Consider the following 12,636-nt stretch of genomic DNA (forward strand, 5'->3'; position numbering starts at 1 on the left):
AGAAACAAGCCAAGCTATGGCTAGGGATTCATAAGTAAGAATAAGCTTCTGTGTATTTATTTGGGAGCTGGGTGGCAGGCCCCCCAAAAGTGAAAGAAACAAACAAAAACACCAATTATATTTCTATAAAGAAAAATATTACTGTAAAATCTTTCAGCCAAAATTTGATAACTACTCAAATCACATACTTGCTGAAGCCTGTGAAATGTCTAAATCAGTCAAAGGAATAAAAGTGGATGCTATCTATAAAGACTTGATTGTTGTACCTAGAGCTTAAACTTAAGTAATTACTCATAAGAAGTCATTATAAATATCTTACAAAAAAGTTCCTTTAAATGAAGTGGTCTTTCTTTTGGAAACTGATTTCCTCTCACTGGATGTAGAATATAAGCGTGTTAGTGAATTTCAGAACTAGTGATGTGTACTATACACTCCTAGAGAAGCCTTACGCTATCACCTAGGTTTGCTATTAGTATCGTAAGCATCATTCATCACTGGGTGTCTCTTATGTGCCACACATTGTGGATACAAAAGTAATTATGGCATAGTCTATACTTTGAAGGAATTAGCATCTTGTGGGAGAAAGAGCACACAAAAAGTGCTACAACAAAAATCCCAGTGAGGACAGCTGCCTTCTAGGAATTTGGTGATACCTCTCTGCCAGAGAACGTAGCAGTATGGCCGGACCTTGAAAACATCACAAGATTGTATTCAGTGTGCAACCAGTCCCTCATCTGTCTTGCCTTCCTCATACCTAGGTTACTGGTTGTATGAACCACAAAGTTTCCAAATGACCTTAGACATGACTGATGCCACACAACTGTTGGGCCTCACCCTTTTCCTTTCATCCTCCACCTCATCCACTGGGAGGTTCTAGAGAAAGCCAACATATCATACTTTGTTTTACCTCTGGGTTACTCAGTCACGTAACAATAAATCCCATTTCTCATCAGATGTGGGGCCGGGGTTGGACCTCACTGATCTAAAAATGCAGGCCTTGGCTGAGATGGGAATACATAGCTAGAATTATTTCTTCTCTGTGTATTCATTTCTACCTTTAATCAATAAAGGTAAGTTACTCTTCCTCACTAAAGGCTTAATGTGCACGTGTGTGTGTTAAGTGTATTAATTAGGCATTTCTCTGAATATTCAATTTAATTATATGATGAGATTATGTAGAATATATAACTCTATAGGCAGATACAGCTCAGTGGTAGTTCATGTGCCAGGAATACAGGAGACCCCCAGGTTCAATTCCTAGCACCACACTATTACACTATTTTATCCAACAGGGATCTTGTCTATATCCCATACAGATGATCAAATGTTATAGTATTTGAAACAATTAGGTCATATAATAAAATGAAAAGCATGTCAAACATACTTACCAAATTGCATGCCCCAATCTCCAATGTAATTTATTCTTGTTACTTGATGCCCTAAAGCTTCTTTTAGATTTGCTATAAAATTTCCTAGAAGCAAATACATATATAATCGTAATTTTTAAGTCCATTTTGGCTTTAAAACTATGTTCTTCTCTATTACCAAGTTATAACATAGAAAGCCCTTTTAACAAAACATACCAACTCAATGTTTTTCACTAAAGCATTCATGATGTGTTACTTGTGTGAGGACATGAAGTAAGGAATTACTTAGTGAGTCGTTATTTCAAAGGTTCCCATAATATTCACAGAAATAGAACTCTTATCAGCATCATTGTTGGTAGTTAGAAACACATGTTAGAATAATAACTACTCAGGGCTGGAGGAATGGCTCAATGGATAAGAGCACCAGCTGCTCTTCCAGAGGTCCTGAGTTCAAGTCCCAGCAACCACATGGTGGCTCACAACCATCATAGTTGAATCTAAAACTCTCTTACATACATGCAGATAGAGTATTCATACATAAAATAAATAAATACAATCTTAAAAACAAAACAAGAGCGACTATCCTGAGTGAGGTATCCCAGACCCAAAAAGATGAACATGGGATGTACTCACTCATAATTGGTTTCTAGCCATAAATAAGGGTCACGGAGTCTACAATAGGTGAATCTAAAGAAGAGGAAGTAAGAAGGGGAACCCAAGGAAAAACATATAGTTATCCTCTTGGCTAAGGGAAGTAGACAAAATTGACGGGGAGAAAATTGGGATCTTGGGGGTGGGGTGGGATGGGGGTAAGGGGAGATGGGGAGAGAAAAGTTAGAAGGGAAGGAGGGGGGGCCTTGGGAAAACAGGAGGATTGGGATAAAGGAAGGTTGGACAGGGGAGCACGGAACCACAATTCTTAGTTAAGGGAGCCACTTTAGGGTTGGCAAGAGACCTGACCCTAGAGGGGCTCCCAGGTGCCCAAGCTGAGGTCCCCAGTTAGTTCCTCGGGCAGTTGAGGATAGGGAACCTGAAATGACCGTATCCTAGAGCAATACTGACGAATATCTTGCATATCATCATAGAACCTTCATCTGGTGATGGATGGAGATAGAGACAGAGACCCACACTGGAGCACTGGACTGAGCTCCCAAGGTCCCAATGAGGAGCAGAAGGAGGGAGAACATGAGCAAAGAAGTCGGGACCACGAGGGATGCACCCACCCACTGAGACAGTGGAGCTGATCTATTGAGAGCTCACCAAGACCAGCTGGACTGTGACTGAAAAAGCATGGGATAAAACTGGACTCTCTGAACATGGCGAACTATGAGGGCTGATGAGACGCAAAGGACAATGGCACGGGGGTTTGATCCTACGTAATGTGATGGCTTTGTGGGAGCCTAGCCAGTTTGGATGTTCACCTTCCTAGATATGGACGGAAGTGGGAGGTCCTAGGTCTTACCACAGGGCAGAAAACCCTGAATGCTCTTTGGACTGGAGAAGGAGGGGGAAAGGAGTGGGGGGAGGGGGAGAAGGGTGGGAGGAGGGGGCGTAGGGTGGGATGAGGGTGAGGGAAATGGGAGGCTGGGAGCAGGTGGAAACTTTTTTTTTCTTTTCTCCTTTTCTCAATAAAAATATATATATATAAAAAAACAAAAAAACAAAACAAGAATAATAATAACTACTCAGTTAATTCCAAGGAATATAGCACTTAGGGAACTAGAGAAATGGCCCAGTGGTTAAGGTTACTTGCTATTCTTCCAGAAGGTCCAAGTTTGGTTCCAAACACTCATATCAGGAGCTCACAACTACCTGTACCTCCAGCTCCAGGGGATCTGATGCCCTCATTTGGCCTCCAAAGGCACCTGCACTTGCATTCACATGCACACAAACACACCCACCTAGCCTCAGCCTCTGTAGGAACCTGCACTTATATACATATGTGTACACACACACACATACACACACACCCTCAGCCTCTGTAGGCACCTGCAGTTAAATAGACATGTGTATATACAAACACACACACACTCAGTCTCTGTAGGTACCTGCACTTACATACACGTGCACACACATTCAGTCTTTGCAGGCACCTGTACTTGCATACACATGTGTACACACACACACACACACACACACACACTCAGTTTCTGTACGTACCTGTACTTGCATACACATGCACACACACTCAGTCTTTGTAGGCACCTACACTTACAGACACAAGTGTACACAGACACGCACACTCAGCCTCTGCAGGTACCTGCACTTACACACGCGTACACACGCACACACACACTCTGCAGGCACCTACACTCATCTGTGTCTACCCCACCCTTTTCTAACTAGCTCAGATATCTTCCAAGCACTACCGTGAGTCCTCCACAAGACTGTTCCCCAAGAGCACACACTGCTCCACAGCCTGTACTTCCATGTTCTGCTGATGCAAGTCTGATGTTCAGTATCTATCTGTCTTCATACACTGTAAAATCTAAAATATCGACATCCCCATTTCCCAGAGTCCTTTGTAGTTAGGGTTCCAGAAATCTAGGTTGAGACAGTTTGCATGAGATTTGGCAAAGGAGATACTTCTGGCTGTTTTGTTTGGCCGTGACAAGCAGTTATGCAACTTTGGGGCATTTGTTTTTTCTTCCCTCTCTTCAGTGGCACCTGCTAATACAGATTCTAGTACTGTGCCATAACTTCCAAAACAAGACGAAAGACAGGACATGGTGTGACCTCTTTGCCCATAATGGGTTGCAGAAGACACGGCATGAACAGTGGCAGTTTCCAGACTATGGCAGTGGTCCCAGAGCATGGATGCAATGGTAGAAGAGGCAGACCCTCCCTTGGTAACTGAACTCTGGGAATGTTTTGGGAGTTGTTCTTGTTGCTCAATTAAAAACATCTATAGTTCTCCAATAACTTTGCAAACCATTCTATTTTTTATAATAAATCATTTCCTGATTTAAATACAGTGGCTTGCTGGCAAACAGTTGTAATCCTACCTAGCTCTTGGGAGTCTGAGGCAAGATTGCCAAAAGTTCAAGCTTAGTCTGGGCTATATAGTAGTTCTAGGTCAACTTAGGCTACAAATAAGACCCTGTAACAAATCAATAAGACTAAAAAAAGCCTAACTTGAATTACAAGCATCTCTGTTTGCACACCTTCCAAATCTATACAGCCCCAGCAGGAAACTTACCTTCTTCGGCTGCTACTAATATTGTATATCTATTTTTCTTAGTACACTGTCAGCTCACAAGTACACCTGAATATATCTGTATGGTTCAGAAATGGACAATTTCAAATCCTAGCTACAAATACTTTATCCATATGATCTTGAGAAAGTTACTTCTGCTCGAATTTCTTCCTCATAAATCTTAGTAGTACTTACCGAGCAGGGCTGTTGTGACTTAAATGGGAAAAATCTACACTAAATGGTATAAACTGTCCCGTGCTGTTCGAGCTCACTGAGAAGCTGTCTCCACCCCCACTTCAGATCCAAGCATGCCACCCCTTTGATTGAGAGTGGGCTGTTCCTCTACCTCTGTAACATGGAGGGAAGAACCCTGTCCTTGCAAAGAGCTGGAATATAAGCCATTTCCATCGGAGGTCTACCCTATGACATAAAAGCACTTAAAGAAGGGGAAGTTGAAGGTTTAGCCACAGGAAACTCAGCTGACTGCCTCCATGTCCCGCACTGGTTCTGCTGAAGCTGTTGAGTGTCTGATACGTTATCCTTGGCTGTCGCTGCTTGTTCTTACACTGGGAAGTCTCACCCGAGGAAGCTCGCTCAACTGGGAACTCTACTAGCTGGCTGTCTAAAAAGGATTTCCCAGTTGGTTTCTGCCAAATGTTTTGAGCACCTGATTGGACCATTATTTTGGTTTTCTGCTTTTTTTCTCCATCTCCCTACCTACTTTTCTCTTTCTCTCTCTGCCTTGCTGTTTACTCTTTTACTTGCTATATACTTAATAAATAAATATTCATTCAAAAACTAAAACTATGGCTATTGAAGGATATTTTCTAGACTCTGGACTGCACAGACCAACGAATTAGCACATATAAACACTTAGTTCACTAAATTTCAATAAATATTCTTTCCTCCCGATACTTTATCATACCCTACTTACCCATTTACTCTTTTTGACTCCATTCAATGTAGATTTTGTTATACGACAGATTTCCTAGATACTTTTGGTTACGTCCTGTTATTTTTTTTCCCATAAAATACTCCTCAAAGACTTTCTAACCATGAAAGCTTTCTTATTTCAACAATAATCTGCCACTCATACAATTTTCCAATGTTGAAATCTATCACAGTAGCATCTAAATGGCTTATTCTTGAGCACACATCATAGATTTCTAACCTGGAATAAACTCCAAGTCTAATATTGCACAATCCTAAATTGAGTTTTGAATTGCAGTACTGCAAAGTATTTTAAATAAATAAAGAGCAGGACTTGAGAGGGCTCAGTGGTTAAAGAGTGTTTGCTATGTTGGCTGCTCTAGTCAGCACTAGAGTTCAGTTCTCCACACTCATGCCTGTAACTCCAACTCCAGGGCACCTGACCCCCTCTTCTGAACTCAGTAGGCAGTTCCCACACCCATATACACAAGCGTGCGCACACACACACTTCAAAAAAGCATATTATACATGAAAGCTTTATAATTATAAAGTAGTTCCAGTATTTCTAAAGTAAATAATTTCTATTAAAACCTTTAGTTTCCAGTCTTGAAAATTACAGTTGTAGGAACAAAAAAATATGAAAGATTTCTGCCAACCCACAGAAATAATTTGTGACTATTTTTTATTTTTGCCTCTTTCAGTTTTCCGTATATCTAAGTTACAACCATAACATACACACCAATGAAAACTGACTTCAGCCTTTACCTTTTGAAATAAATTTTGGTTTTTAACATGTAAACCAATTTTTCAATTTAGTGCAACATTTACTCAGCATCATGCTTATGTAATCTACATTGTGGGGAGCCTTTTCTTCCCTTTTCACTTAAACTCTGAACCATTACATTGCATTATCATGTATGTCTCCTAGACACGTTTAGTACTGTCTGTTAAAGGGAACACTTACCTATGATGGTGGAGCGCAAATGGCCAACATGAAATTTTTTTGCAACATTAGGTGAACTGCAAAAATTGCAAGAATATTTTCTTATTCCAATAACAAAAATTTTGAACATGAACTAGATGATAATGCTTCTTTGGGGTGACAAAATTAGGGAGCAGGGCTTTTGACAATTCAGAAGGTAGGTTAGACATCAGAATTAACAGTAAGGATAAATTAGAATTTGGAAAGAATCAAACCTATCATTAACCAATAATCATTGATCCTGTGATCTATAAAGTAGTACAACACTCAGAAATGGCACATGTATGAAACTATTTTGAGACAAGGAAGAAAGTGCTGGAGAGATGGCTCAGCAGGGAATGGTGTTTACTGACAGGACCGACAAACTGACAAAACGTTCCTTGAAATCATTAATCTGACATTTTCTGGAACTAATTCCCTACTAAGAAAAGAATCCTATAAGACGAAAAGGCAAATTCAATTCCTTTGGCAACCAAAATAACCACAATGGAATTACAATTGGATACCTTACTTTTGTAAACTATTTAATGTAATCTCCTAAATCTTATGAGGACACATGATTTTTTTTTAAAAGAGTGTTGTGATTTGAATAAGAAATGTCCCCCATAGGCTCAAAATGCTGAGTCCTTGGTCCCAAGCTGGTGTTGCTATTAGAGAATTTGCAGGAGGTGGTCATTGGCTACCCATCCAGTTCAAGGCCAATGTGGAGGTCCTGCTAAAAACAAGGAGAGGAGAAACAGACTGGAGACGTAAGCATCTAATTTTATCCTTTTTATTCCTGGCTTAGTGGCTGATTGACTGTGATCCTTACAAAGTAACACAATGTCATGGACTCTCAACTTTCCACTGTCGTGGAAAGAGAACTCGACCCCGAGGTATGAGCCTCTCTGCCCCATCAGCTGGCTCATCACCACATAACTGGAGTACTCACCTGAATTCCACCACAATCCTCTTCAGGGGCAGACCCGAGAAAAGCTCACTTTTTAATCCATACTTTGAGCCGTCCTCAGTTACTTGCTGTAGCACCGCCTGAAGAACAGAAGGGTGGGGTTTAGTGGTGAAAAGAATGTCCTTAACTACTGCGTTCCTGGAGATTAAATGTTGCTAACTTCTTCACTCTAACTTCAGAGCCCAGAATTTTACAGCACTGTCAGCAGCACCTGCTCTGGAACCAACAGCACTTGTTGCCAGTTTCTCTGAGGGCACTTACAATGTGAGCTAATAATGAAGGGGCTACTCGGGGCCCATAAATCTCATCTATTCATTATTACAGTAACTACGAATGATACTGAGGGATCAGGACATTGAAGCTTCGTGAGATAAGGTTAACTGCCAAAGGTCCAACGGAAATAGTAATAGCACAGCCAGAAGCAGTATCTGATCAGTTATTGAGTGCAAATGATGTTACAAAGACTGGGATGAGGAGTTTACATTTATTAACTCAGTTAATCTTCATACGGCTTCAGAGATGAGTACTATGCTCACAAACAAGGAAGGCAAGGCAAGGAGATTAATTTTCCTAAGGTCATAACAGCTCAGTTGATAACAGCAGTTTCCTTGCCTGTATAAATCTGTGTTCCAACCCTAGCACTGCATAATCCTGGTGTGCTGGCTCAGGCCTATAAACCGGACACTCAGGAGGTGGAGGCAAGAAGATCAGACGTTCAAGGTCATCACTGGCTACATATCCAGTTCAAGACCAGCCTGGGATACAGGAGACATGAAGTCAAATAGCAGAAATTCTCCCAATCAAGCGACTATGTTAATTAGAGACTGCACGTGTTTGATCAAGATGATCTTGACTTAAAGGTTTCATGTAATCACGTATTCAGGGTCACCTGTTCTCCGATGTACTAGCTTGAGAGAGAGTCAGTTCCTTTGCAAGGTTTCTCCAACACCTCTGGCCCATCCCGACTTCAGCATCTGAATTTTTTTATTCTTACTGTATTAAAAACCTTTTAACTTTACTACTTACTGTTTTATTAAAAGAAAAAGCTATCCCATGGTTTCTCCAGTTTAAGTCTTACGTTTCCAACAGATTATAGAATAGCAGGGAGTAGAAACCAACACACTTTCACTACAGAGCACATTTATCAACAAACAGTATTTATCTAGAATCTATGATGCACCAGGCATTATGGCAAAACATAGAAACAGGACAGTGGGAAAGACAGACGCTAAACCCCAAAGTGAAATAAGAGTTGACAAGCGGCACCAGACAAATAAATGGAATGTGAGGTGCACCTTCAACCTGAGCACCCAGGAGGCAGAGGCAGAGGCAGAGGCAGAGGCAGAGGCAGAGGCAGAGGCAGAGGCAGAGGCAGGAGGACCTCTCTGCATTCGAGGACAGTCTGGTCTACAGAGTGAGTTCCAGGACAGCTAGAATTGCTACTCAAAGAAACCCTGTCTTGAAAAACCAAACAAAGAAGAAAAAGATGGCATGTAAAATAGCAAGGTGCTTTCTGCAAGAAGAGATTAACAGTGCTACAACAGCCCACAGTGAGAAGATCAGGAAGAGACTGTCAAGGGCTAGGGAACCCACTGTGACTAAGTGGTAAAGTGCTTGCTTAAGCATATGAAAAGCCCTGGATTTAAACACTGGAAATACCACCCCCCCCCAAAAAAAAAAGAGGGAGGAAGAAAGATTAACTTCTACTGCACTGCAGACCGAGGAATCCTGTGCACAGGTTCTGAGGTGGTGTCTGAGAGCTGGGAGAGCAGTGTGGCTAAACAGCGTGAAAGGAAACTAATCCACAAAGACCAGACTATAATCCACTCTTACCTTTGTTAGTAATTCTCTGTTTATTTTGAAATTCAGCGTTCCTGGACCAGCACTGATGGCAGTTACCACCGAATCACATTTAAGCTGAAAAATAACAAACCATGTAAAGCAGATTATATTGTAGAACAGACCTAATGAGATCAGTAGCTCTGACACCATAAACATGGTTTACAAGACAGCAGGTGAATCAGTTCTCAGGCATTAGAGCCAGACCAGGGTCTTAGCCAAGGTCTTCTGTTCCAAAATCCTATTTATACAAACACATTTTCTTTTTCCTCACTAGAATGCTATTCAGTCTCCCCCTTCCCTTTTCTCTTTCCTTTACCTCAAATTTCTCCATCTATCATACAGTGAACACTATCTTATCTTTCAAGACAGCCACAAACAGGACATTGTGTCGGACCTACTGCCAACGCACTTGCACAAGCACAGAATGAAGCCTCTTACAGAGTCTACTTTTCCTGCATGTGTCCATTCAAACCCTCTGACAGACTTATGGCACTAAAGATGCCTGCTGTCACTGAAGAGCAATCAGTCTTTATTTCTGAAATTTAAAAGATAGATTAATTCTACTCCTGGTATCAGAACTTAATATCAGGTATTATCCGTATTAATAAAAGAACAGAAGTGACCTTGTTACCAAATAACTATTATTCTGTTACCAAAGCTCCTTTCGCCGTCATTTTTAGTTATATTTTTTTTTCCAATAGTGACTTTCACTGTTTCAGTTTTTTTTTTTTCGAGTTCCTTGACATCATCTTTGAGCAATATATGTCCCTATTAAAAACTTAGGAACAAACGAAAGCTTTCTCAACATGCTTTGTGTAAAGATCTGAAGCTAACAGTTTAGATTTGGTCATTCACTACAACCTTTCCAATTCCTCTGTTTTACTAGACCCACGATAAAGGACTTAGAAATACAGAGTTTATGAAATCATCCAACTACAACTTCTCTGCGATCATCCCATTCACTCCACATACATTTTTTCTTCTCATATTTTTAATGCTCTTCTTAGAAGCTCATTTCAAAGAATTGCAACCTACTGCTCTAATATATCAAGTTTGTTTTTCTACATTCAAGCACTTATCCAGGGGGCTGGGGAGACTGTCAGATGTTAAGAGTGCTCAGTGGATGCTCTTGAGAGGACCTGGGTTCTAGTCCTTGTAGTCACAACTGTTTGTCACTCCCTGTTTGTCACTCCAGTTGCAGGGGAATAAATAAATCTGCCTTTAAAAGTTTTTACAGTTTCAGGACTAGAGAGAAAGCTGAGTGGCTAAGAGCACTGGCTGATCTTTCAGAGGTCCTGAGTTCAATTCCCAGCATAGTGGCTCACAATCATCTATAATGACATCTGGCGCCCTCTTCTGGCTGGCAGGTTACATGCAGGGAGAACACTGTATACATAATAAATAAATCTTTTTTAAAAGTTTAAACAGTTTCAATCCATAAATTATAAATTAACACTTCAGCCCCATGGCTAATAAAAAAATAAAACAAAGCAAAACACCAGCTAAACAATGTTAGCTCAGGAGTGTGCTAATCAGTTTTCACTGTCAACCTGATATCAACCTAGTCACCAGGGAGAAAGGAACCTCACTGAATGGGCTCAATCAGATTGTCCAGATTGCCCCAGGGTGTACATGAGAAATTTTCTTGACTGGTGACTGATGTGGGAGGGTCTAGCCCACTGGAGGTGGTACCATCCCTGGGTAAATGGGCCTCAGTTGTATAAACCCGCAAGCTAATCAAGAGCCAGAGAGAGCAAAACAGCAAGCAGCATTCCTTCCTGGCATCTGCATCAGTTCCTGCATAAGGTTCTGTCTTGAGTTTCTTCAATGATGGACTGTTACCTAGGCAAACAAGCCCTTTCCTCCCCAAGTCATTTCTGGTCAATGTTTATCACAACAGAAAGAAACTACAACAAAAGAGATATTTTACAGCTGATGTGAAAGATCACAGAAACCTCCCAGCTAAAATGAAGTGAACGGTCCTGCAAGCTGCCTTGAACAGAGAAACGTGAGTGCAGCCTGTGAGCTGTGCTCTCCTCCAGTGCTCAGTCCAGTACAACACAGAGGTGAAATACCTTCTCTGCCAGTCTCCTGGCTTGATCTTGAGCATCGAGTTGTGACTGCGGATTGTTGTCTTCTAGCAAGGAATCCACAGAAAGCTGGAAGTCTGCCACTTCTCTAAAGATGAACGTTGAAATGGGAAAGAGCTGTTAGAAAAACATCACTTGTCTAGAGGAGAGTCATCACTGGATTATGAAAACCTTCAAAACTGAAAGTCAAGAAATACAAAACTTTGTTTTTACTTATAACTTTTAAAATCTTGGTTATTTTATACAATTCTTGCATATTACCTGAAACAGACAGATATCTGGCAAGTTAAATGCAACTAGGAAGCAGCTTCAGAAAAGACTGAGTTGACGTCCGCTATAAAGCTGCTTCTCCTACTAAGTGCTTCTTTATAACTGTCCAAATAACAAGAGCAAAAATGTTTTTTTAAATGGTTGTAATTTAAGTTTTGAAGAGTTCAAGAATAAGAATATAGAAATACAGATTCCAGAAATAAAGAAGTGGGAGAATGAGATCAGGCTGTCAGCAGCTTTCTCATCAGCTTAAGGATTAACTATTAACAGTGGGTTACTTTACAAATGATAGGTGTCTGCAAGACTGAAGCCGCCCTCAGCTTTTAGATACCCCCCAACCACTCATGCCAGCAACTGACCTGAGCTAACTTTTAAATGACGGGATGTACATGACTTTTCGGTTATGCATTGTCCCTGCTATGGGAATTGGCTGAGGGAGTGCAGAGCTTCTGTAAACACCATCAGGGAGGGCCAGGGAGAAACAAAGACCTAAAACGCAAACACTAGTCTAACTACAAACTCTGTTAATGAAAACTGCAAAGAAGGGCAACTTGTATCTAGGTTTTACTTTAAGATTGCAAATATTCTTTTGTTACTGTCTAATGCTTGCTATAACCTTCCTTTGCCACAACCTTATAAGTCCATCTCTGGTTGTGGTCTCAGCTAGATGATAAGCTTTTGTGTCGGGTGGAGATTGGTTGTTTTTTTTTTTTTTAAATTTGCTTCTGGCTTAACAGACTCTGGTGGTCTGTCTCCCATCTTTGTGCGACCCCCTCCCCATACCCAACAGTTTCAGCATGACAAAAATGTTATTTATAACACTGAGTTGTTCACTAGAGACATGGACACAGCTATTGGTACTTTCCACTAAACTATTAAAAGCTTCAGTGGAACCAGCTAAAGGAACAGTCAGTTACATGACTACAGAAGCTATTTGCAAGTAAGGAGGGTAACAGAATCAAAAAAATATATCCAGTCACAACAGTATTTGCAGTCTCATTGAGAAAAAC

General features: G+C 40.8%; 1 protein-coding gene across 2 annotated transcripts in view; it reads right to left on the bottom strand.

Moving 5' to 3' along the window:
* Positions 1–12,636, bottom strand: part of LOC121458441 (probable arginine--tRNA ligase, mitochondrial) — a 47,348-nt gene that overhangs the window by 25,585 nt on the left and 9,127 nt on the right. The window contains exons 3-7 of one of the 2 annotated variants that reach the window (XM_041667746.1): positions 11,342–11,444; positions 9,258–9,341; positions 7,407–7,504; positions 6,458–6,513; positions 1,389–1,472 (exon numbers count right to left, since the gene is read on the bottom strand). In XM_041667746.1, coding sequence (XP_041523680.1) covers positions 1,389–1,472; positions 6,458–6,513; positions 7,407–7,504; positions 9,258–9,341; positions 11,342–11,444 — 425 coding nt within the window. Of the gene's footprint in view, positions 1–1,388; positions 1,473–6,457; positions 6,514–7,406; positions 7,505–9,257; positions 9,342–11,341; positions 11,445–12,636 lie in introns of those variants that run through there. The other variant, XM_041667747.1, reaches the window with a different exon arrangement.

Source organism: Microtus oregoni, unplaced genomic scaffold (genome assembly GCF_018167655.1).
Source record: "Microtus oregoni isolate MIOR12 unplaced genomic scaffold, Mior012 000017F_ref0000208, whole genome shotgun sequence".
NCBI classification, from domain to species: domain Eukaryota; kingdom Metazoa; phylum Chordata; class Mammalia; order Rodentia; family Cricetidae; genus Microtus; species Microtus oregoni.